Source organism: Colletotrichum lupini, chromosome 6 (assembly GCF_023278565.1).
Source record: "Colletotrichum lupini chromosome 6, complete sequence".
NCBI classification, from domain to species: Eukaryota; Fungi; Ascomycota; class Sordariomycetes; order Glomerellales; family Glomerellaceae; genus Colletotrichum; species Colletotrichum lupini.
In genome coordinates, this window is record NC_064679.1 from 2,640,555 (window position 1) to 2,663,411 (window position 22,857).

General features: G+C 54.7%; 10 protein-coding genes across 10 annotated transcripts; 7 read left to right on the plus strand and 3 right to left on the minus strand.

Annotated features, from left to right (window-relative positions):
• Positions 1 to 1,531: 1,531 nt before the first annotated feature.
• CLUP02_12286 (uncharacterized protein) lies at positions 1,532 to 2,230 on the plus strand (the record flags this gene model as incomplete). Its single annotated transcript, XM_049291250.1, has 1 exon — positions 1,532 to 2,230. The coding sequence occupies one exon, from the start codon at positions 1,532 to 1,534 to the stop codon at positions 2,228 to 2,230; it is 699 nt and encodes a 232-aa protein (XP_049148395.1).
• A 488-nt stretch (positions 2,231 to 2,718) lies between these two features.
• On the minus strand, positions 2,719 to 3,270 carry CLUP02_12287 (uncharacterized protein; the record flags this gene model as incomplete). Its single annotated transcript, XM_049291251.1, has 1 exon — positions 2,719 to 3,270. One exon carries the CDS (start codon positions 3,268 to 3,270, stop codon positions 2,719 to 2,721), a length of 552 nt encoding a protein of 183 aa, XP_049148396.1.
• A 150-nt stretch (positions 3,271 to 3,420) lies between these two features.
• Positions 3,421 to 4,738, plus strand: CLUP02_12288 (uncharacterized protein; the record flags this gene model as incomplete). Its single annotated transcript, XM_049291252.1, has 6 exons — positions 3,421 to 3,569; positions 3,652 to 3,676; positions 3,806 to 4,009; positions 4,073 to 4,166; positions 4,237 to 4,402; positions 4,477 to 4,738. The coding sequence occupies 6 exons, from the start codon at positions 3,421 to 3,423 to the stop codon at positions 4,736 to 4,738; spliced, it is 900 nt and encodes a 299-aa protein (XP_049148397.1).
• A 25-nt stretch (positions 4,739 to 4,763) lies between these two features.
• Positions 4,764 to 6,242, plus strand: CLUP02_12289 (phosphatidylinositol-specific phospholipase C; the record flags this gene model as incomplete). Its single annotated transcript, XM_049291253.1, has 1 exon — positions 4,764 to 6,242. The coding sequence occupies one exon, from the start codon at positions 4,764 to 4,766 to the stop codon at positions 6,240 to 6,242; it is 1,479 nt and encodes a 492-aa protein (XP_049148398.1).
• Positions 6,243 to 6,490: 248 nt separating this feature from the next.
• Positions 6,491 to 7,304, plus strand: CLUP02_12290 (uncharacterized protein; the record flags this gene model as incomplete). The annotated part of the gene is made up of 6 exons (XM_049291254.1): positions 6,491 to 6,517; positions 6,675 to 6,699; positions 6,739 to 6,778; positions 6,895 to 7,040; positions 7,101 to 7,217; positions 7,285 to 7,304. The coding sequence occupies 6 exons, from the start codon at positions 6,491 to 6,493 to the stop codon at positions 7,302 to 7,304; spliced, it is 375 nt and encodes a 124-aa protein (XP_049148399.1).
• Positions 7,305 to 7,686: 382 nt separating this feature from the next.
• CLUP02_12291 (uncharacterized protein) lies at positions 7,687 to 8,181 on the plus strand (the record flags this gene model as incomplete). The annotated part of the gene is made up of 3 exons (XM_049291255.1): positions 7,687 to 7,720; positions 7,786 to 7,827; positions 8,027 to 8,181. The coding sequence occupies 3 exons, from the start codon at positions 7,687 to 7,689 to the stop codon at positions 8,179 to 8,181; spliced, it is 231 nt and encodes a 76-aa protein (XP_049148400.1).
• Positions 8,182 to 8,207: 26 nt separating this feature from the next.
• On the plus strand, positions 8,208 to 9,494 carry CLUP02_12292 (casein kinase II beta 2 subunit; the record flags this gene model as incomplete). Its single annotated transcript, XM_049291256.1, has 1 exon — positions 8,208 to 9,494. The coding sequence occupies one exon, from the start codon at positions 8,208 to 8,210 to the stop codon at positions 9,492 to 9,494; it is 1,287 nt and encodes a 428-aa protein (XP_049148401.1).
• A 360-nt stretch (positions 9,495 to 9,854) lies between these two features.
• On the minus strand, positions 9,855 to 11,996 carry CLUP02_12293 (uncharacterized protein; the record flags this gene model as incomplete). The annotated part of the gene is made up of 2 exons (XM_049291257.1): positions 9,855 to 11,417; positions 11,493 to 11,996. The coding sequence occupies 2 exons, from the start codon at positions 11,994 to 11,996 to the stop codon at positions 9,855 to 9,857; spliced, it is 2,067 nt and encodes a 688-aa protein (XP_049148402.1).
• A 791-nt stretch (positions 11,997 to 12,787) lies between these two features.
• On the plus strand, positions 12,788 to 19,911 carry CLUP02_12294 (CAP-Gly domain-containing protein; the record flags this gene model as incomplete). The annotated part of the gene is made up of 15 exons (XM_049291258.1): positions 12,788 to 12,941; positions 13,018 to 13,828; positions 13,942 to 13,973; positions 14,025 to 14,050; positions 14,123 to 14,159; positions 14,237 to 14,338; positions 14,404 to 14,800; positions 14,860 to 16,047; positions 16,114 to 17,803; positions 17,897 to 17,941; positions 18,010 to 18,120; positions 18,233 to 18,246; positions 18,331 to 18,554; positions 18,609 to 18,643; positions 18,778 to 19,911. The coding sequence occupies 15 exons, from the start codon at positions 12,788 to 12,790 to the stop codon at positions 19,909 to 19,911; spliced, it is 6,000 nt and encodes a 1,999-aa protein (XP_049148403.1).
• A 655-nt stretch (positions 19,912 to 20,566) lies between these two features.
• CLUP02_12295 (WD domain-containing protein) lies at positions 20,567 to 22,702 on the minus strand (the record flags this gene model as incomplete). Its single annotated transcript, XM_049291259.1, has 2 exons — positions 20,567 to 22,528; positions 22,580 to 22,702. The coding sequence occupies 2 exons, from the start codon at positions 22,700 to 22,702 to the stop codon at positions 20,567 to 20,569; spliced, it is 2,085 nt and encodes a 694-aa protein (XP_049148404.1).
• Positions 22,703 to 22,857: the final 155 nt, after the last annotated feature.

The window sequence follows — 22,857 nt, forward strand, 5'->3', positions numbered from 1 at the left end:
ATCAGCCGTCGACAATTCCGACGGCGTATAGGGGCAGAATGCCGTGGAGCACTTTTCAGCTACAACTATCATAAGAGCCAGTGGTCTTCACATTGCGAGACTCACGGCTTCGACAACATGAATGTCCCAAGACGGATCACCAGGCAAAAGAGACACAAGGCAATCCCAGAGGTGCTCAACTGAAAATGGCTTTCCCATTCCGCACGAAATTTGCCGTTCGAATGATATCCCACGGCTGATCAGACTTGTCACATTTATCCCTTGCGCCAAGCCAGCCACACATACACAGTCAGTAGTTAAATGGGCTGCTAATGATGCCTTCTGTCTAGCTGATGAATGTGATGACATCCGTATACCTTTCACAGATCTCAGCGCACGAATACTTTGAAGATCGCTAAGTGACTCGTCAATGCACGCGCGAAGAATATTCTCACCTCTCAGACTACATTCTGAAAGCCTCTCTCTAGCAAAGCGATCGAACTCGCGATACCAACGCCGGATAATCTCTTCAAGGACGATATCCGGTTCCAAACATGTACATGCACTTGACCAAATGTGACAGCACCAATTGAGAATGCCAGAACAGAAAGCTCCTGGACTTCAGCACGACTCACCTCAGCGGAAGCAGGGTACGCCGGTTCAAACAACTGCATTCTTCGTTACACTAAAACAAGCTTAAATCTTAGCTGGATTTGCAGAATTGGAATTGGAAAGTCCCTTACCATTCCTGCGAGAATCTAGACGAAATGCCATACCACTTTGCGGTTCAAAGGACAGCACAATATTGGCCAGCTGATGATAACCAGTTCTTGGCGGTTTTCATTTTGGCTTGACAGCCGTGGTCGCCATGACCGAACTGCGGCTGAGGTCTCAGCCACGTTTCTCACGTTGATAGTAACGGAATTGCTATGGCACCTGTACTCCCCATATCGCCTTACAATGGCGTACACTATAACCCACGTGTCATTCACGCGTTGGAAAAGTCTCAATACACAGGCTTCCAAGTACAAAGGAACCTTGAGAGTGGATACGAGGTGAGTTTCGCTATACTGTTGTGCAAATCGCACTGAAGAAAGAGGAATTAGGTGAATACCATGGATTCCTCCTAATTATGTAAGTCGGAATGGCCAGTGGGTTACATTGGAAGCTTTCTCTTCGTTATTAGGCGCTCTCGGAATTTTAAGTAACTCTTAATAATATGTTCATACATTTTTAACGAACTTGGTGTAGAATTATCATGTTGATCGTACCACGGAAGAAAATGGAGGACGGGGGCCAAATTATCATCAAAATCGCCCTTAGCAGTTGAGGTTACAACAAGACCGCTTATCTAAGACGTGCGGCACAGTTCTTTATCCTCTTCTAGCCTGTTTGCCGTTTTCCATCCTCGCTTTTCATGTTTCTGAACACTTTTGGCTCAACTCTTGGACAGCAAGTATAATTTCAAACACTTCCTTCTCTAGAAACCAAAAAACGCCGAGGTGGAAAGCGGGCACGCCGTTAGGGTATTTGACCACAACACGAAGACGAGATGCGGACGCTTGACCAAGTCGAGTACTCTGAGGAGGCTACAGTCGCCGCCGTGACCGACTTTTACGTCTTTCTGACCAAAATGTACCTTCCCGAGTCGGCTGTCGTGCACCCGCCGCCTGGAGGGTGGCCAACGTTAGCCTCTGATTTACAAGGCCTGGGGAAGTCAGACGAGGTACTGAGCCTACTTTCACACCTACCGTACATCCGCCAAGATCTCGACGACAATGAGATACCAGAAATCACCCCTGGAGGTCGTTGGGTAGACTGGCGCATGTCCAGCACCTGGGTACGCGACGGCGGCAGCGACATCGACGAGCTTCGCACCATCACCGAGGGCCCCGCCATCACGGAGCACGTACCCGAGAGCGTCGTCGGGCTGACGATGAGCGAGCACCACACCTTCTTGATTGATACGGAGCTCGGCGTCATCTACTGGCCAGAGTGTCCCGGCCGGCTCCGCGACGGGCCCCGGTGCATCGAGGACGACCCGTACGATTACTGCGACGATGAGGAAGACGCCGAGTGGCGTGCCGACGGCGCCGCGTGGTCTGTCGCCGACTTCTTCAAGGTGCTCAAGGCCGAGTACCGCTTGCTGCGCTGGGTGCCGTGTAACGAGTACGAGGTCTTGGATTCGGAGAGCGCGATGACGAGGAATCCTATTCCGGCGCTGCAGGAGGTCTACCGGCGCCACGGTTAGCCCAATTCGCAAGAGTATCGAAAGGAGGAGTGCCTTGAGGAGACGAAGGCGGTTATGATTGCAATTGAGCAGGCAGGGTATGAGGAGGAAGGGCGCACTTAGATTTCATACGAATAAGGTGTGCTCATTTGCGTGCTTACTGGTATCAGGCTCGTTTCTTAGCCGCGTTCGCTATTGTTGAGAGCCATACGCCGAATGAGCTGGTTACTCCGGTAAAAGAGTAAATAAGTGATTCTCACAAGCGTAGGTTACATTGGGCCTCGTGTAAAGCAGCCTCTATGCTTATCATGTTTTGATTACATATTCATTGGTCTCGTGTATATATGGCTTAATGGCGTGAACAGCCTCCTGACTAAATCCGCCCTCGTCTCTTAACTTCTGACCACCATCTCTTGCCTGGCCTGTCTTCCTCAATATTTTCCTGGCCTCTTTTATCAATATCACCCTAATTTCCTCTTCGAGTTCCGTCAAGTGACGGTTCAGACTTTTCAAGCAGTCCACCTCTTAGTCTTGGCGGCAGGAGCCGGGCAGGGAGTTGTGTTTTCCGGGTCAAAGATATCGTCTCCAACCCAGACGGGCCAGACCTCGTTGATGACGGCCCGCGAAGCATTGTTCTTGGCAGCGTAGACGTTGATGAACATGGTGTCGGTGGCCATTGTATTGGGCAGGCCGTCGGGGCCGAACAGCTGCACAAAGGTGAAGTTGCCCTGGGCGCCGCACACCTTGCCAGTGACGGTGGGTTTGCCCCAGCCGTAGCCTTCGACCTCGTAGTCGGTGATGAAGTCCGCGGTCGAGGACTGGACGTAGAGGCCAGCGTAGGGGGGATCGACGCGGTTGAAAAGGAAGGAGAATCTGGCGTGGGGCGTGCCTGAGAGAGAGGTGATTTCGGGAGCGCCGTAGGTGGTGACGTCGCCATCCGTGTGGTTGTACCAGCCGCCGTGGTTGTATTGAGGCCAGGTATTGAGCGTTGGGGTGTCAGCTGCGGCAGCTGCCGTAGCAGCGACGGCGAGGCCTACGGCGATGGAGGGAAAATTGACCATTTTGAGAGTAGATGAGAAGAAAGTGAGGTGTTGGAGAAGGATTGTCACGATGGGGAGCAGATGAGGGCATCAATCGAAAGCTCACGAGAGGTATATGATTATTTATACTCGAATACAGTCAAGCCCGGGATGTAACTCATGAGTCTAGCCATGCTATTCAGCCTTTTGCCCCTCTACGAGGTCTTGGCAAGAATAGGCAGAAGGGCGGGTATTGCAGATTTCATCGTAGTGCCTCCAAGCTCGACCAGGGCCTGCCGCCCGAGTCTGATGCTATCATGCCACGAACACGAGCGCGACGGGTAAGACTCCCAAGTTGGGGTTAGCCGTGGAGATTTTGGTACCGAGATCTGATTTTTGATTACTCCATAATGGTTCATGGAGAGTATCTCGAGCAGAGGAGTACGTGGTAAGGGAGTTGGGAACAAAGCGAATGGCTCTCTCAACTACTGAGCCGTTGAGCAGAAAGAAAGGACATAGCTTGAGGTTTAGCAAAGACCAAAGTTCTTTCTGCAATCGTGACTGAGGTCGTTGAAAGAGGAAGGTGTTTTTGCTACGAAGCGAAGATGCTTACGTCCACGAATACGATCTGACTGCTTCAGGGATTAACACGGGCAAAGATATCATAGGCCGCCCTGCCCGCTGCATCCACCCGGGCACAGGGAGTAAGCCAAAGGACGTGCATTCTGCGGAACCTAAACACTATTTCCCGTCCGTCCCGTTGGAGGCCAAATCGTCTCTTGTTTTGACTCTCTTTGCATCAGATCTTGATCAACCTAGCCTTGGCTGATCAGACGGACAACAGGCCCCGACCACTTCGTCTCTGCCTCCAGGTCTGCTCATCCCTGCTTCCCATCACCATACCTTACTTCAGCTGCTCTTCGGTCCGAACTATCGCCGTCAGTCTCCATGCAGTCGCGTCCCAGCTAATCCATGGCACAGGTTGCAGGACAACCAGGCACACCCCAGAGTTCAGCTCTTTTGCGCAACTGGTATCTCCCAACGGCCCAATAAGCAGCGCCAATTGCAAGAACAGCTTCTGTCTGTCACTGCTGGCGAATCACGTCCAGTTTCAGGACACTAATCGGCCAGCTCTACTCCAAACCAGCAGCGCTACGGCGCATCATATTGCGACGTCAATCGCACCAAAGACATCTTTGCTGCTTGCGGCGTTACCGATCTTGAATCATTGCTGTGACTGTGAGGAAGCCCCGGTCAAGCTGAGCTGAACATACAGTACCTACCTATCCGTAGGTACGAAGTACCTTGCTCGCGCCGACTCGGCATGCATCCCGCGACGAGACATTCAGAATCCCACCCAGCCAACCGTTGCAACGCCCTTTCCTTGGCCGTAGGTCAGCCCAGCTCCAAAAGAGCCCCATTTTACATGCAAGTAACGGCCCTCCCAAGCCTTCCAAGACGGCTCTGTACCCCGGAACACGCGTACATGAAGCCCGCCGAGGGGCTCTAAACCCCCGTGAAAATCCTCCTCCACGATGGGTAACTGCTTCTCACTTCTTCTCCCCTCCCCCTCCTCTCCCTTGCTCGAGACCACCGCCATGACGAACCTCACCATCCGCAACCTCACGGCCCTGCCAGTCACCCTCAAGCGTGTCGAACGCTTCGAGGGCGAGAGGAAGCGCACCGGAGACTTCCTGGGCAACACCTTTGGTACCATTGGCTCCTTAATGAATGCGACCAACTTCACCACCAAAGAGACCCACGCAAAGGGAGATGCCCACCAGACCGAGGATGTCGATGTTCATGTCGAGCCATTCGCCATCAGCGGCACCGAGATTGGCGCACCAGATATTGGAAATCACGATGTCGTTCGTCTCCAGTTCGAAATTGAGGGCCACCGTTATGAGATTGACGCCCCGAGCCCCACCAACCGCTCTTCCGTCATGAAGAAGCTCGACGATGCGCCTCTGGAGCTGACGGCCGTCTACGTGGCCAATGGCGCATTCCTCGCCATCATGTCGTCCGCAAACCTCAATGCCTGGATGCACGAGCTGCGCGACGAATACCCGCTACCCCTCCTCTCCATCCCCGGCACCCACAACTCGCCGACGTGTTACACGGCGCTGCCCTCCGTCCGCTGCCAGGCCGTCGGCGTCCGCGAGCAGCTCGACAACGGCGTCCGCTTCCTCGACATCAGAGTCTCCGTCTCCCAGGACAACGACGACCTCGCCCTCGTCCACTCCGCCTTCCCCATCTCCCTGACCGGCAACAAGTACTTTGCCGACATGCTCTCCGACATCTACGCCTATCTGGACGCCAACCCCTCCGAGACGGTCCTCATGTCCGTCAAGCGCGAGGGCACGGGCAAGGGCAACGACGAGCAGCTCAGCCGCTACCTCCGCGACCGCTACGTCGGCCGCGACGCCCACAGGTGGTTCGTCGAGCCGCGAATCCCGCCCCTTGGCGACTGTCGCGGCCGCATCGTGCTCATCCGCCGCTTCGGCCTCGACGAACCCCTGCGCGGCGAGCACGACGGCCGCGGCTGGGCCATTGACGCCCAGAACTGGCCCGACAACTGCGAGGACGGCACCGTCGGCGGCGGCCTCATCCGCGTCCAGGACTTTTACGAAATCGACCAGTCGACAAACGTAGAGAAGAAGATCAACTTCTCCCACGGCCAGCTCGAGCGCGCCGCCGAGCAGCTCTTCCACCTCCCCGGCATGCCCGACTTCAACGCCGACGCACCGCCGCTGCCCTTCTTTGTCAACTTTTTGAGCGCGAGCAACTTCTTCAACGCCACCTGCTGGCCGGAGCGCATCGCCGCCAAAGTGAACCCGGCCGTCATCGAGTACCTCTGCATACGCCACGGCGAGCCAGGCAAGGGTCCGCACCAGCTCAATGTCGGCGACGCGGCGACGGGCATCATTGTCACGGACTGGGTTGGCGCGCACGGCGATTGGGATTTGATCAGGTGTATCGTGGGCATGAACGCGCGTCTGCAGCTCAAGCACTAGGTGTGTCTGTGCCGCAGTGTGCGATTGGAGACTGGCGCAAGGGTTGTGGATATCAAGGGAGGCAAGGCATCATTGTTACACGATCAGAAAGCGAAGCGACAGAAAAAATGCGATGAAAATATCATGTTTTATTATTGAGTCATCAGACTAAGGAAGATAGATCAGGTGTCATTGAAGAGTCCAGGTTCCTAGAAGTTGTCATGTTAGCGAAGTGCTTTGCTAAAGTAATGGCAAAACAAAATGTAAAAATGACAGGTCTCGATCAGTTCTCCAAGGTGAATCGGTTTATGTTTTCTCTTTCATGATATTCAGTACTAGAGCTAATAAAAGGTCATCCGTGAGACGGTGGGCGTTGCGCTTGCAACAGAAAAAAGTACGAAAAAAAATTGTAGACCTACCATTTGGGTATCAAAACAAAACGAGAAACATCAGTACAAGCAAGTTACCTATGTCGCGGGTCAGCGACTTGTCAGGCATGTGTGAAGCAAACACCAAGTGAACGATCTGCTGGCTGTTAGTGATGCTATCCAAAGGATGTGAGATTTGAGTTTGAATTACCTCAATATCAGAAAGTGTTAATTACGTTCATGTCCAGCAAACACCGAAGTGAGCGCCAGTCAAACAGTGTGAATACTTGATCAACTCATCATAGTATCGAGAGACTGAACACGGTCGCCGCCTGGGCAGCAGAAGAGGGAAAAATGTTTACCTGCGTCGAGAACAGTCAGCATGGCCAACCTCAACCAGATGAACGCAAGCTTTCCAAAGGACACTCTCCTGCGCGCAAACGCAGAGAGAGTACCTTGAACACAAGCAAATAGTGGTAACCACGATCAGTTGACGATCGATCTCAACAAGAAGCCCCGACACCCAACACCACAGAGTTTGTACGCTCCGTTTGTTTCTGGCGAGGGGCATCGAGGTTCGTTTATGTCCGCCCGTTCGTTCAAATCTTCCTCATTGTGGTGTTTGCTTGTGGGGGGAAGGAAAGCATTTAGGCGGAGCCTGGAAAATATGTATTTACCTATCCGACTGATGTTAGCTTGGATGCTACCTGGATAGATGCGAACAAAAGAAGGTAAAATTTTGGCTCTAGATCAGACAAGGCTGAAACTATTGCACCGGATTCAACATTATGTATTCTGCATGAGGAATCCCTATGGTGTACGAAGTGTTCATCATATAGAGGCGAAGGGGAAAGGGGGGTGGAGCGACCGGAAAGTGCAAACGAACCTTTTGAAAATAGTGTCAAAAGCAAGGGCTTCAAATTTGGAAGCGATTGAAAATTCGTAAGAGAAAATTCTGTTGCGCGTTAGCTTTGGTCCCACAACTCCGTAGACGCGAATAGACAGGAAGCTGCGCAAGAATTTGCTCAGTTCTAAGAAAAGTGTCACACCATGGAAATAGGTCTGATTTGGATTGTTCAATGTTGTTTCCAATCATCATGCAAAAAGACAAAAGAAACCAGGTGAACTCTCGTGAGACAAAGAAGATCAAACTTACCAATTGAAAGTATTCCCAATGCCTGCCAGACGCGCACCAGTCTGGCGTCTGCGCAATGGCAGGCAGAGGGAGAAAGGTCTTGGTGATTGACCTTGTTGAGTATGGAAAAGAGAAGTCTGCAGCAGTTGGAAGAGCTTCGTGGAAAATTTAAAGGAAAGAAAAAAGTCCAGAGTGGGGGTCCTACCTCGAGATGATGCGCTAGCCTCTTTTGGACTAGCGGGAAACATGACCACTGGCATGGCTGTGGCGGTGCTTTCGGGAATCTGTGCTGACAACCTCAGGTGGCGAAGTCTATCTTATCGCCTCCCTCTTTATAATTGCTCCCCGCGATCTCCCGTCCTCCCCCAGGTTTCCCTCCTTTCCCAAGGACATAGCTCCAGACACGACACTGTTCGACTCGACCTTGACGTTCCCCTTACCGGTCGTGATCTCTTAGGAGTCACTCCAAACAAACCCGCCAAAATGTCTGCCGCGGGGGGTATATGGGCTCCAGCAGCCCTACGCCTCCTCCGCGTGGGCATCACCAGAACGACAAAGATGATACGAACCAAACTCGCAAACGCAACCCGCCCGGCCGTCCAGGGCGAACTCGCACACATCCCCATCCGCACGACGCCGACGGGCCGACAGCCCATTCACCCGGCCGCTCTCCTCAGACAGAAGCGCGCGGGACGCTGGTACTCGACCCAGAGCATCAACAACACCGTTCGCAGATGGATCTCCACGAGCGGTAGCCCCGGCGGCAGCAGCGCACGCTTCAGCCGGGCATCGTTCCCGAGTTCAAACACATCCCGCCGCGTGGGCCAAATGACCGGCCGCGCGCCCTTTGCGAGCACGCTCCGACCGAATCTCACCGGCGGTGCCATCGCCCGCACTCAGGGCGGCTACAGCGTCGGCGGTGGGGCCCGCTACTTCTCTCACACGCCCGCGGCGCCCGCGCAAGTGATCCAGAACGTCTCCGTCGCGATGCGCGCCTTCTGCCTCTCTGGCCAAAAGGTACGCTACGACGGCCTCAACGGTCGCGGCGACAAGCGCTACCGCGCCGTCTCGGAGCTCGAGCAGGCCGCGTACGTCAAGATGATGGGCGCCACCTCCCGCGGGAACCCCGGCTCCTTCGTCGACTTCCACATCAGCCCCACCGTCACGGCCCTCAGCCCCCTGGCCGCCGCCGCCGCTGCGGGTTTCACCTCCGCTAACGCCGAGGCCCCCACCACCACCCTCAACGAGGATGGCTTCCTCGACGTTCTGTCCATTGACTTTGCTCGCGCTCTCAAGGACCTCGCCGTCGTTTTCGCAGACCTGAAGAGGCTTGCCTTGTTTGGTGATTTGCCAATCACGATGGAAAAGAAAAATGTGCTCCGGGTGCGATTCCCTGGAGTTGACGCTGAGACCGTCGAGCGGCTGTGCGATGATGCTGGCGTTCAACGCGGTATTGTCGGTCAAGACGCCGATTTTGAAATCGAGAATGGCGTCTCGGTGGCGCTTCGATTCCCATACGCTCCTGACGACGACGTCAAGACCATCACTTCGCCCGGCGGTTCACTGCGGTCGCTTTCCGGCATCGATGTCGACCTGGAAGAGGCGTTCATGGATGAGATGGAAGAGCACTCTTGGATGTCAGACCCCGAGGGATACGAAAGCTTATCGCCCACCCCAAAGACCAGTGAGGACTGCTCTGATGGGTACGAGGGGCTTGAGGGCATATACAGATTCCTGGAGGAGTGTGACCGCAATAAGGGACGTTTTTAACGGGTGGGTCTTCTTTGTGTTTTTATTAACGGTTGAAGCCGCAGATTGGGTTCTGGGCGATGTAAGGATCTACGCTCTTTGTATAATAACATGGGACTCTGGCCTCACGAAATAGCCGAGTAGTGAAATGAGATTTCCTACATCCACATCAAGGCCAAGTCACTATTCAGTAGTGCATCGTCACACGGTGGACGCCATAAGTGATATGTCTTGAATTGCCCTCATCTCCTATCCATACACTTAAAAGCAACCCCGCAGACCTCCTTAGGCGCATTCTGTTGGCATTTAACTCTGGGACGATGCTGTTTGCGCAATACTGCGAGCCAATACAATCTACATCCAGAGATTGGCGAACAATACTTAGCCCTCGTAATCCAAGCCCACTGCCTTGTACCAGCTCTTTTTCTCTTGCTCGAGCATTGCCTTATCCTCCTTGAGCACCTTCTGGAGCTTCTTGGCTCGCTTGGGGCTGCCCAAAAGCGCAGCAAGGTCACTGCTAGCACGGGCACGTGGGGTTGTTGCCTTGGCAGAGGAACCCGCACGGTGAGGGCTCACATGGGCAAGAGGCTCCTTGACCTTCTTGGGTCGTCCTCGCTTCTTCTGCTCCTTCTTGGGAGGGGGCGTCGGGGAACCCTGATCGAACTTGTGTGGAGTGTCGACTTTGCCAATGGTCATGGTCACGCTCTTCGCGTCGTCCTCATGATTCTTGTTCTGCTTGCGCGATCCAGTGGTGTCAAGAACCCAGACCTGGCCGCCAGGAGATTTCGGCGACTTCTCAGGAACGAAGCTAGGCGCAGGATGCTGAACGCTGTGCGGCTTCAAGTTCAAGAAGGGGTTAAAGGGCGTACGGCCAGCTGTGCGGATGAAAGATCCGCGATTGTCCGGAGTGGCTGGAATAGGGATGCGAGTAGGTCCTTTCAACGCTGTGCTGGGCGACGACATCGCCTTCTGTGGGCCGTCGACGGAGGTCTTGGTATCCTTAATCTTGTCTGGCGAGGCGGACTGTTCATCCTTCTCGGCGATTGAGAGCGATGTGCTTCGCAGTTTCTTTCTCTTCTTTCCCTCGATGGTCGTGGGCTCATCGACCTTTGCATTATGAACCAGTGTGTCTCGCTCAGTATTGGCTTTGTCGTCCTTGGCGACAACATTGTCCGAGATGTGTCCCACCTTCTTGAGTTTCTTGTATTTCTGGAATACCTCGCCACCCTTAGCGTCCTCACCTCCAGGGCTGGCTTCAGCCACACTCAGGTGCTCGTGTTCATTGACATCGTCGATAACTGTGACAGCATGGGAAAACTCTGCATGCTTAGTCTTCTTCTGCTTCTTCTTTTTCTTGCCGTTCTTCGCCTCGTGAACGAGAACAGGCGTGTCCTTCCTCTCGAATACTTCAGGAGTGGGGACAGCCTCAGAACCGTACTCCTGCTCCTCGTTATCGACATCAGCGAGAGCACTGAAACGAGACTTCTTGTGCCTCTTCTTAAGCTTCTTTCCCTTCACCTCAGCAGTAGACGCAGACGCGTTCTTCTGGCCCTCGGCCTTCTGGTGAACAGGCGAAACCTCGCTAACATTAGCTTCGTTTCCGTGCTCGATGGGATGAGCTGTGGCCGACTTGGACTTGGACTTGGAGGACTTCTTCTTCTTCTTCGTCTTCTCCAGTCCCTTTGCGATATCAGCACCAGAACCGGTGTCCTCGGCATGCTCGACGCCATTAGTTGTAATGCTATGTGAATTGGCCTTCGGGATATCGTGTTGGCCCTCGGTACTCATCACATTGAGTGAGATGCTCTTGGACTTTTTGTGCCTCTTCTTGCGCTTGCTGTCACCGTCGTGCTGAGCCTTTTCTCCCTGTAGCTGGGTACCCTTGTCGAGATGACCGTTCTTCAACTTCTTGGAGGATTGAGGTGTATCATCGTCGCGCTTTCGCTTCTCCTTCTTAGTACTGCCAATCACCGCGACATCCTTGTCCTTCTAGGACTTGGTGCTGATAGCGTCCGGCACAAGAGGACTGGCACTAAGATCATTCTCGAGAGCGCTGTGGTAATCGTCATTGTCGTCTTCCGAGTCTTCAGTGTCCCACTCAACGGAAGAAACATCGCCATTCTTTGATTTGTGCTTAAGTCCCTCGCTCGAGGTGCTGGATTCGTCTCTCAATTTCGACAGAAGGCTTTTGAGTAGGTCGACATCCCTCTCTCTAGCGTCCGAAGGATCCATGTCCAGCATCTTCTGTCTTCCTTCCAGGACTTTGGTCTGGCGGCGGATGAACTTTTTCTCTTTGGCCTTCTCGCCGAGTGAGAGCTGAAGTAGAAAGTCTTGCTGATCCTGGACATCGCTAGACTGAGTGGGACGCTCCAATGCCATCGTCATCTTGCTGTTGATTTTGCCTCTCTTGCGCATTAGGTCGGCGGCGGTCTTCTGCAAGATCCTTCGAGTATCTTTGTCAAAGGGCTTGGCCAAGTCGAAATCGCGACCCTTTTGTAGCTGGGCGGCTTTCGGGGGCGCCATCGTGACTTCGTGTAAGCCTACCTTACACGAGTAACGCGGCGATGAAGTGGGAATGCTTTGGGTGATAGTGCAATGGTTGCTCGCTTGACTCGATATGGTCTGGGTGATGCAAAGTAGAAGTTTTTGCTAGGCCGAGGATGGGGACGCGGAAAGAAAAAGTTGGTTAAAGGACCTGCAGGTGAGGTGAGGTGAAGAAAGGAGCTCCCGCCTGTTCGGTGAAGGAAGGCACCTTCCACCATTCGAGAGCTCCCATCCCCAGGCAGGTAGTCGGTGTTGACACCTGCCGACCCCCGACGCTAAGTGGCAGCAAAGGGACGCTGCACCTCGAGAAAACCGCAACGGAAGCTTCATCTAATCTGCCATGTGAGGTTTTCCAACAACACGAGCCATGATCACTCAGATTACTGATACATCGAGAGAATTATCCACACTAGCCTCCTCTAGACCCTGCAATTCGGTGTCCCTGACACAGTAGATCCCGAAGTAGAGATCCGGGGTAAAGCCCAAGATGGCGCAACTCCACCCCCACATTTGAACCTCGGCATTGGCGGCCCTGGGTTTCACTGCCACTGGAGCTGCCCTCTCTGTCCGGTTAGCTGGCCGGTTAGCTGACCATCAGCTACGCCGAGGGCAGCTTGGCCATCGCCTGTTAAAACCGTCGCGAATTCCCCAGAGCTCGGCCGAGGTGCAAGTCTGCTCACGTCTCCCCGCCTTTTCTTTTCCAATTGCAATTCAGACTCGCTCTGTATCGCTAGCTGTACATCACACGTATTCCTACAGAAAACTTCACAATGAGCGGCCCCGGTGTTGGATTCGAGTACCCCCGCCAGCCCGTTTCCTGGGTCAAGCGCGATGTGCTGCTCTTTGCGAACACCATTGGTGCTACCGACGACGAGCTTCACTTCCTCTATGCAAGTTTTCTCCTCTCATCTGACTTTTATGACTGTTGATTGCTGACCGTTTGCCAATAGGAGCTTCACCCCAACTTCGCCGTCTTCCCTACCTACCCTCTTATTCTCAGTGAGCTCCATCGCCTCAATCGACACTGCGATCAACCCAGCTAACACCGAGCCAGCATTCAAGGGCGACACCCAGGAGGTTGTCGACTTCTACGCCGCCCAGAAGGCCGTCCAGATCCCCAACGTTCCTTCGTTCGATGCCCGCCGCGTCGTCGATGGCCAGCGCAAGATTGTGCTTCACAAGACCATCCCCCCCACTTCGGCCGGCAAGAAGTTCGAAGTCCGAACCAAGGTTCTCGGTGTTTACGATAAGGGCCGTCCCGGCTCCGTCGTCGAGACCCAGACCGACCTGGTAGAGCTTCCCAGCAACGAGGTCTACGCCAGCGTCATCACCAGCAGCTTCTATATCGCCCAGGGCAACTGGGGCGGCCCCAAGGGCCCCGCGACCGAGAACTTCCCTCCCCCGAAGGACAAGAAGCCTGATGCCACCTTCTCCCAGGCTACGAACAAGGAGTCAGCGCTCCTCTACCGCCTCAATGGAGATTACAACCCCCTGCACGCGACCCCTGAGCCCGGCAAGAAGATGGGCTTCCCCGGAGCTATCATGCACGGACTGTACTCCTGGAACTCGACCGCCCACGGTCTGCTGAAGGCCCTCGGTGGCAGTGACCCTGCCAACATCAAGGAGTACCAGGCGCGCTTCGCCAGCCCCGTCATGCCTGGTGACAAGCTGGTGACAGATGCCTGGAGGACAGGCGATGTCAAGGATGGATGGGAAGAAGTTCGCTTCCAGACCAAGGTCGAGGGTGGAAAGATCGTTCTGAGCAACGGTCGCGCGCTGTTGAAGGTTGTGGAGTCCCCCAAGTCGAAGTTGTAAAATAATGGATTTTGGATGAAATTTTGGAACATTACAGTTCAGATTCAAGCACAGCATTCTATAACGTCATAAAATTACTTTCAAACAATTTGAGACTCTTTCGCTGTAGTGTGGTTGTTGGCATGTTTGTGATTGGTATTGGTGACCACTCTTGCGCTCACTAACAATTTTGACGTCCCGGATCAGCTACAGCGAAAGAGCTCACGTACTTGAGTCTCGTGGATCATTCTGCTGCCTGCCCACTAGGTACCTCAGAGCACCGAACCAAGTACACAAAAAAATGCGCATAGCATTTTGGACATCTCAGCGGTGACGACAACTTGCTGGGTAAAAAATGTCGTCAAGTAATTACGTTGGTCAGCGCCTGTCTTACGATAATGCACTTTGCACTGTCCGCTACATAGGGCCCGTCGCTGGCACGTCAGGCAGCTGGCTGGGCGTAGAATGGGACGACACCGGACGCGGGAAACACGACGGCCAACATAAAGACGTCCGATACTTTTCATGTTAGCTCATTTGCCCCCTCTTGTGTCGTTGCGCCGACAGTCAAGTCTCTAACTGTGGCCGCCAGGTCTCTCAAAAGCCCCCACTGCCGCTTCATTCGTGCGGCCAACCCGCCGCGCCGACGCTGCGCAGAGCTTCGTCACCGCGTTACACGGCAAGTATGCCTCTGAGGCGGTCGCGAAGCGCGAGGCGGAGATTCAGCAGATCGTCTTCTTTGGTAAGAAACCTGCTGAGGAGGTCGGCTTCGACAAGATCCGCCGGCAGCTCGCGCGCGTCGAGGACTTGACCATTGTGATTCTCGACGGCACGCGCATCCAGTCGGACGTCGTGGACGGGGACAAGAGCATCAAGGAGACGAGCCCCCTCATTTACGAGCTGGATATCAGCAGGAACCTGTTTGAGGAGTTTGACCAGGTGATCAAGATCTGTCAGGAGCTGGACGGCTTGAAAAGTTTGAGACTTAAGTACGTTTTGGGGCTTTTCTTCGTCTTTTTGATCAGCTTTGAGACTGACTTGTTCCCAGTGGTAACCGCTTCCGAGTCATCGAGACGGGAGAAACACAGGCCTTTGCAAAAGTGACTGAGCTGGAGCTTGAGGAGACACTGTTAAGCTGGGAAGCGCTCTGCGGTCTTGCTCGCAAATTCCCGTCTCTCGAGACCTGGAGCTGCAGCTTGAACCAGTTGACCGTGCTGCCCAGCGTCTCGTTCGGATCGCTCGCTGCTACCCTCACGACCTTGGATCTCGAATTCAACGAGTTCACATCACTCTCTGACATCGCGGCTCTGTCATCCCTAGAGTCCCTCCGCAACCTCCACCTCAAGGGCAACAGCATCGCCACCATCTCCTCTCCTTCCGGCCCGATCCCGACATTTTCAACGAGTCTGCAGTATCTAGACATATCCTATAACGCCGTCGCAAGCTGGGCCTTTGTAGATGCCCTCCCCACCTCATTCCCGGGCCTCACGGCTCTCCGTTTCGCCCACAACCCAATCTACGACCGTCCCGACCCGGACGCCGCCGCCGGCGACAACCAAACAAAGTCGACGGATGAGGCACACATGGTGACCATCGGCCGTCTCGCCTCCCTCAAGGCTCTCAACTTCACAGCAATCTCGCCCAAGGACCGCGAGAACGCAGACATGTTTTACCTCTCCCGCATCGCCAGGCAGCTCGCCTCCGTGCCCGAGGCCGCCGAGCCCGAAGTCATTGCCCAACACGCCCGCTACAAGGAACTCTGCGACCTCTACGGCGCGCCGGACGTCATCCGCCGCGACGAGATTAACCCTACCTACCTTGAGGCTCGTCTCATCACCGTACACTTCACCCACGTCGCGGCAGCGGCAGCACATACAGACGGCGGCAGCCGGGACGAAGGACAGCAAGTGACCAAGACGGCCACGATCCCCAAGTCCTGCGACGTCTACGCCGTCAAGGGGATCGCGGGACGGTTGTTTGGTGCGGAGCCTCTGCGGCTGCGTCTGGTGTGGGAGACTGGCGAATGGGATCCCGTCGGCGGGTTCGACGATGAGGAGAATGCGGATGATAGCAGCGACGAGGAAGATGCTACCGGAAGGAGCGGTGAGGGCGCTGCTGGGGCGCAGGAGGCGAGAGGAGGTAGATGGGTCAAGAGGGAGGTTGAGCTTAGGGATGGGCCGAGGCAGTTGGGGTTCTGTGTGGATGGAATGGATGTCAACATTCGCGTGGAAGATAGGTGAGGATCTTGGTGGCCATAGCCCTGGAGTGGCCTCGCGGCTTAATGCATCAAGATTGCGGCTAGACTGCATTTTGTTTCGTTTGTAGCGTCTAGACTGCGTATCATTGCGTTTGCTGCGTCTGTACAAGCGATATGGGCATGTATGCATCCTGCCGAGCAGAAGATTGCAACAAACGGAAGGGCGGAGAATAAGACAAGACAGAGCTCCGGACAGAAATATGACTTCACTGCCCCATCTCCTCTTAATCTAAAACAGCCTCATATCCCATTTATTCGGGTTGAAACCCTTGAGAGGTCCTTAGAATCAGTACACGTCCCAACCATGCCGCCCAAAGTCACCAACGCCACTACTTTCAACACAGCCGCTGGCAACACCAGGAAGGGCCTGTCTCACTCGATTCACAGCCCACAAGCGGACGATGGCCCTCAGATACGACCGACACACTTCATCATTCGCGAGGGAAGCGCCAGCCCAGGGGCTATTGTACCCGTCATACCAGTCGACCTTCTCCCAGACTATGTGACCATCGTCGGCCTGCCACGTACACTGACCATCAACGACACCACCGGCATGTCGAATCTGGGCACATTCGCCAAGCCGCAGAGTCACTTTCAGCTACAGTTCGTATCCCCAGCGCATGATCGTTCCACCGGAGAAAGTCCTGAGAGCCGAGATTCTGGCCGTCCTCTCGAACCCCAGCGGGTGGGACCTGACGCTGCAAAGGTTGGCAAGCAGTCTCATGCAACAAAGCGCGGCGGAGTCACTGAGTCTTCAAAGTCAGCTGCCTCGCAACCAACTCCCAAAATCATGACCGACGTCTCTCCACTCGCTCCTCCCCCTCTCCCACCCCGGGTCCTCGACTGGGCCGAAGACGACACAGACTCGGTCTCGACAGACAACTTCTCCTCGGCCGAGCTCTCCGCGCCAGACTCCTCGTCAAAGTCCTCCTCCGGCTGCAGAGACAAACGAAAACCGCTCCGACGAGTCCCGGTCACGGCTGCGGCCGCCATCAAGGAGAGATCGGATGCCGAGATCGCGGAGCGTATGCTCGAGCTCGGTCGCATCCAGCAGCAAGCAGTCGCTCGCAACCACCATCACCATCCTGCCCAGGCCCTGAAGATGGCCGCAGCAGCGGCGGCGGCGGCGTCTCACAGCAGTGACGGCAGCACCAGAACCAGCTCCAGTATTGCCGCCGGAACCTCGAAGCCTACCCCTCCTAAGCTCACCGCAGGGAAGCAAAAGGTAGTCCGGCCGGACGGCAGCCTCTGCCGGCACTGGTGCCAGACGGGCCAGTGCAGCTGGGGCAACGAGTGTCGCTACACGCACCAGATGCCCCTGACGCTCGAGGGGCTCGCGGACGTCAACATGACGGAGCTGCCGTCCTGGTGGCGCAAGCAGGCCGGCTTGCCTGCTGAAGGGACCATTGACCCGCGCATCTTTGCTGTCGCCACCGTTGCCACCGGTCTAAAGAAGAGCAGCAGCAGCCCCTTTCCGGCGGCAGTAGGCGTCTCTCACACTGCTCCGCCGCCGGTGGCTCTTGAGTCGTCAAGGAAGGTTGCTAGTGTGAAGCCGGGAAAGGCTGAGAGGAAGATGGCGAGGGAGCTTCGTGGCGCGCAGTTTCGGGTCGAGAGGACGCAGGCGACAATGTCATCTCCAGTTGTTGCTATTGGCAGTAAGAAGAAACTGAGTTTGGGGCGAATGCAGAGTCAGACAATGGGGATTCGGCAGATTGACGAGGTTGTTGAGAAGCTTGTGGATATTTGATCCTAGGTCAACATCTTTGGTGTGTGTGGTGTCTTTCTTGATAGACTTGGTTAGGAAGTAGACGATTGATGAACCGTCCAGTCAATGCAACTCAATTTGATGTACTTCTCTTTCGAAAGCCACCTTGTGATGGACAAGATATCTTGAATATCAACTTTCGTAGACCACTCCGTTCGAGATGACGGCTATCGAAGGCGCAGTTGCTAGAAGCCATTGTCAGGCTTGCTTGCAAACTTGCCAAGTCCAATGTGACTTGCTCAAAATTCCCAATATTGAAGCCGGACTTGCATAATCTCCGTTACGCTGTAATGCACCGCCCAATATCAGACCAGCAAGGCGGCGGGACGACTACTATGCGGGAAGGAATATAAGCGTCTGACAGCATGTCGATCGGACTTGGAGGGTTACGTTCACCAGTTCAAGTTGATAATGTAAGCGGCTTAAGTCCATCCCACAGGCTCCCAAGCCCGTCGACGCAGCGAATTTCTCACATTTCCGACCGATCGGGAATCGAGGGTTGTGGTAGATGCTAAATCCGTCTACTGGTTCTTAACCCCGTCTAGACTCCAGCGAATGAAAGCGTGCCAAGGCAGTTTATCGTCCAGTGTACGGTACCTGCGCAGACGACCTACTGCACCCCCACACTGTACTTTGGCAACCTATCTGCCGTGGAAGGAAGTGCTTTGGTGCCGTGGTGGGGGTGTAAAGCATTTCGGTCTCCGCGAATTCGTCATTGAAGGTAGGGGGTATTACCTGAGCACCTTAGGTAGGACTGCTGCGTGAAAGCGGAAAGCCGTTTTACCATTTGCACATGGGGATAGCCAGGAGGTAATTCTTAGCTCCCTTCTCCTCTTTCCTGGTAACACTGGTGATATCATCTCGAAGGCTTGAACACCATTATATAAATGGTAGAAACCCACGTCTTCGTCTATAGATTAGGTTCGCTGTACACCACTCTCGAGTCTCGATATTCACTACATCTCGATAGCTCGATAACAGCATCCATACCCCGCAGCTCAAGTCTCACGAATTATTCAGCAACTGGAAGCCGGCGTCTCCTTTTACACACAAATTTTCATAACATCGCCAAAAAGCAGCACGCAAACATGCCCAAGCTCAACGGACAAGAAGTTGGCCAGATCGGCTACGGCCTCATGGGCCTCACATGGCGACCCCAGCCCTGCTCAGAGGAGCAGGCTTTCGAGGCCATGCGCACCGCCCTCGCCAACGGCAACAACTTTTGGAACGGCGGGGAATTCTACGGAACGCCAGAGTACAACAGCAGCACCCTCCTGGAGCGCTACTTCGCAAAGTACCCCGAGGACGCCGACAAGGTCGTCCTGAGTATGAAGGGCGGCCTCATCCTCCCGCAGCTCAAGCCCGACGGCTCGCCCGAGAACGTCCGCCGCTCTCTCGACAAGATCCTCTCCCAGCTCGGGGGCAGGAAAAAGGTTGACATTTTCGAGTGCGCGCGGCGGGATAAGAATACGCCCCTCGAGGTCACGTTCGGCGTCATTCAAAAGGAGTACATTGACACGGGCAAAGTTGGCGGCATCACACTCTCCGAGGTCTCGGCGGCCACCATCCACGAGGCCGTCAAGGTAGCCAAGATTGTCGGCGTCGAGGTCGAGCTCAGCTTATTCTCGACCGAACCCCTAACCAACGGCGTCGCCGCCGCGTGCGCGCAGTACGGCATCCCCATCATCGCCTACTCGCCCATCGGTCGTGGCATGCTCACGGGCGAGGTCAAGTCGCTCGACGACATTCCCCAGGGCGACATGAGGCGGCACATGCCCCGCTTCCAGCCCGACACGTTCGACATCAACATCAAGCTCGTGGAGCAGGTCGAGGCGCTGGCCAAGAAGAAGGGCGTCACACCCGCACAGCTAGCCATCGGCTGGGTCGTCGCCCTCTCCAAGAGGCCCGACGTGCCCGAGATCATTCCCATCCCGGGTGCCACGACGGCGGCGAGGGTCACGGAGAATGCCAAATTGGTGGAACTCACCGAGGAGGAGATGGCAGAGATTGACGCGACGCTGGCCAAGTTCGAGGTCGCAGGTGGCCGCTACCCCGACGGTGCCCCCGTCAACACCTAAGACATTGAATGAAGCCGTATATAGAAAGCATTTCCAAAAACTAGTCAAACCTTTTGTCCCAAACGTTAGCTTGACATGTCCCTGAGCGTAGCTTGAATGTTTTGAATGAAGAAAAGCTTCGAGAAGCGGGCTCAGTGTTGCTAGTAAGGCGAAGATTTTATCCACAGAATGACCCGGAGGTCTTCAGAATTGCAGAATTCTTTTTTGATCATCATTGTGCCATTGGGTATCAAAGCAATAAGAATAGTACGTTGCAACTTACCATTTGTAGTCCGAAGCTTTCGGCTTCGCAAAATATTGTGGTTGGACTTGGGTGAGAGGGATGCAGTGTCGGAAGAAAAAAGTTCTTGTCTGGCCAAGGACATTTATGTATACGATGACTAAGCAAGCTATCCTCAATTCCTAGGCGGCCAACCGAGATGGTGGATGCTCTTGGTTTCCACTTACTTGACGGATACCTCAACCGATGGCTACTTGTACATAATGAGTATCACAGCAGTTCGGTCAGTTGACGGCGCAAGGAGTGTAGTCTTCAAGAAGTAGATTGATAGGCTCAACAACAACACGGTATCAGGGTATACAGCAACGCGCCTTTTACCAACAAATCGAATATAGTGGCTCTCGCCCCAGAAGGTACACGAAGAGAAGTTGGCTTCTACACCATCGCTCCATTCAAACCGTGAGCCTCAACCCTATTGACCAGCTTCTTCACGTTTGTCCACTCCTCCGCCTTGAGGTCGTCTCTTCCTCCTAGGCCAGACGCCACCTCGAACACGGTCAAGACTCCGTCGATACCTCCCGTAGCCAGACGCTTGCCCTCGGAAGGCTCCCACACAACCTTGTTCAAGCTCTTGGCAAGCATCGTTCTACCATCCTTGCGAGAGCTCGGGGATATTCTCGCGACAGGCTCCTCAGTCTCCACTGTGATGTCCCATAGCTCGAGCCAGCCTGCCCCATCAACCAGGGCGAAAACACTGGGCTTGATCGGCGACCATTGTGCATCATATACCACGTCTTCTCGCACAAAGTCGATAAGAGGTGAAACAGTCGGCTCAACACCTGCTGTCGATGTCGCCGCGGGTGCGCGAACCTTCCACAGTCTGACGCTCCAGTCGAGAGAAGATGAGAGAACCAGGTCACCAAGATCCACAGGACCGCGGGCAGGATGGAAGTCCACCGACATGACCGGTGCCGTGTGTCCCTTGTAGCTGACACGAGCATCAACTCCGGCCTTTGCGCCGGCTCGGTCGTATCTGTGGCAAGGGAAAATAGTGCCCTCCTCACTGCCAACGAGGAAAAACGTAGGATCCGTTTGGGGAAACGCTAAAGAGGTCGGGCTGATATCGTCCAACTTGTAACCGGGTGGTGCCTTGAGCTCCAACAGCTCTTGCGGCTGGGCAAAGACGTCCATGCTCCAGCCGCAGACCACACCGTCCGTAGAAGTTGAAATGATGTTGTTGGCGTTTTGAGTACCCACGATATCGACCGAATAGATGGGGTGCGTGTGGCCGTATCCTGTAAGTGGCGTCTTCTGGACGGGTGCCGACTTTGCTCTCATATCCCACAGCAGTACTTGGCCGCTGTAAGTGCCACCGATAATGAGGTTTTGGTGATAAGGGGAGAATTTCGCAGTGAGAACATCAGACTGTGCGTGAAAAACATACTCTGGTCTGTCACGCAGAGCCAAGCTCCAGACTTGGACCAGGCCATCCGGCTCGTGTGGTGCAGTTGGGTTTTTGGTATACGATGCCAGCATCAGCTCAGAATGATGATGTGAGAAGTCGATGCTGCTGATCATGCGTTTCTTCGACCATCTTTCATCGAAGAACTGGGCCACCTCCTTGACTCTCCGCCGACCTTTGCCACCAACGTTGCCGCTATCATCGTCATCGTCGTCCACATCTTGACCTTGGAGGGCGTAATCTGTGAGAATATCGTATTCCTGATCAAGAGCTCTTTCGATCACCTTCGTAGATTTCTCCAAGAACTCAGAAAAGTCGGGGGCGCCAGTCACGGCTTCCAGCTCCTCGGCAGTAAGCTTGCGCATGGGATAGTTCGCCTTCGCCGGGGTGTCGCTCGGAATCACACCGTCCTTGAGCAGATCCAGCGAGGCCTTGAGCTCCTCTTCCACCTCCTTTCGAATGTCCTGTCGCAGCTCTTCTTCGCGATCCCGCTGCCTCCGGCTCAGTCTCTTGCTGGGCGTCGATGTGATCGGAGGGATTTCTTCGGTATCGGAGAGTGACTGGGCTCTAGGTCGGGTTGGCGAAGTCCATGCTTCCGCCGTTTGCACTCCCTTGCTGTATGAGTGCACTTCCTTGACAGGAGATGGGGGAACTTCGTAAATAGTCGTGAGCGGTGCCGTCGTCAGACTCAGCTGCACGGGAGTTGCAACAGGAGCTGGGGCCGGAATTGGTTGGCCATTGGCGGGGGTTGCGAACTCCGATGTTGCAGTACTCAACTCTCCTGCGCTGAGGACGCTGTTTGGTCGGCTTCCCCTACGGGCCGGTGACGCAGCTCCTCCTGTCGTTGATCCGGGTCGACTTTCTCCCACCAAACTATTGATCAAGGTTTCGATGTCGCGGCGGTTCTCGGCTCGGCCTGGAATGGGGGAGACCAGCTATACAACACATCAGCAGATTGCATCGGTGAAGGGACCGGCTCATCTCACGTCGCCCGGGCTTCCTGCACTTTGCCGGCTTGCTGTTGCCTGAGTTGCACGAAGCTCTCTCTGTCGCTTAAGCTCCGCAAGCTTAGCCTTCTTTGCGAGGATTTCATCTCGTCGCTGTTGCATTTTGTCTTCTCCTTAATCCCATCGCGGGACTGGCCGACTGTGCAGTGGATTGTCGCGGGGCAGACACTGACGTTGCAAAATCAGGTAGGTAGAGTCGAGAGATCGCAGGTGAGGCCGAGAGCCGGGTGCACAGAGGTCAAATAGGAGCTGCCTTT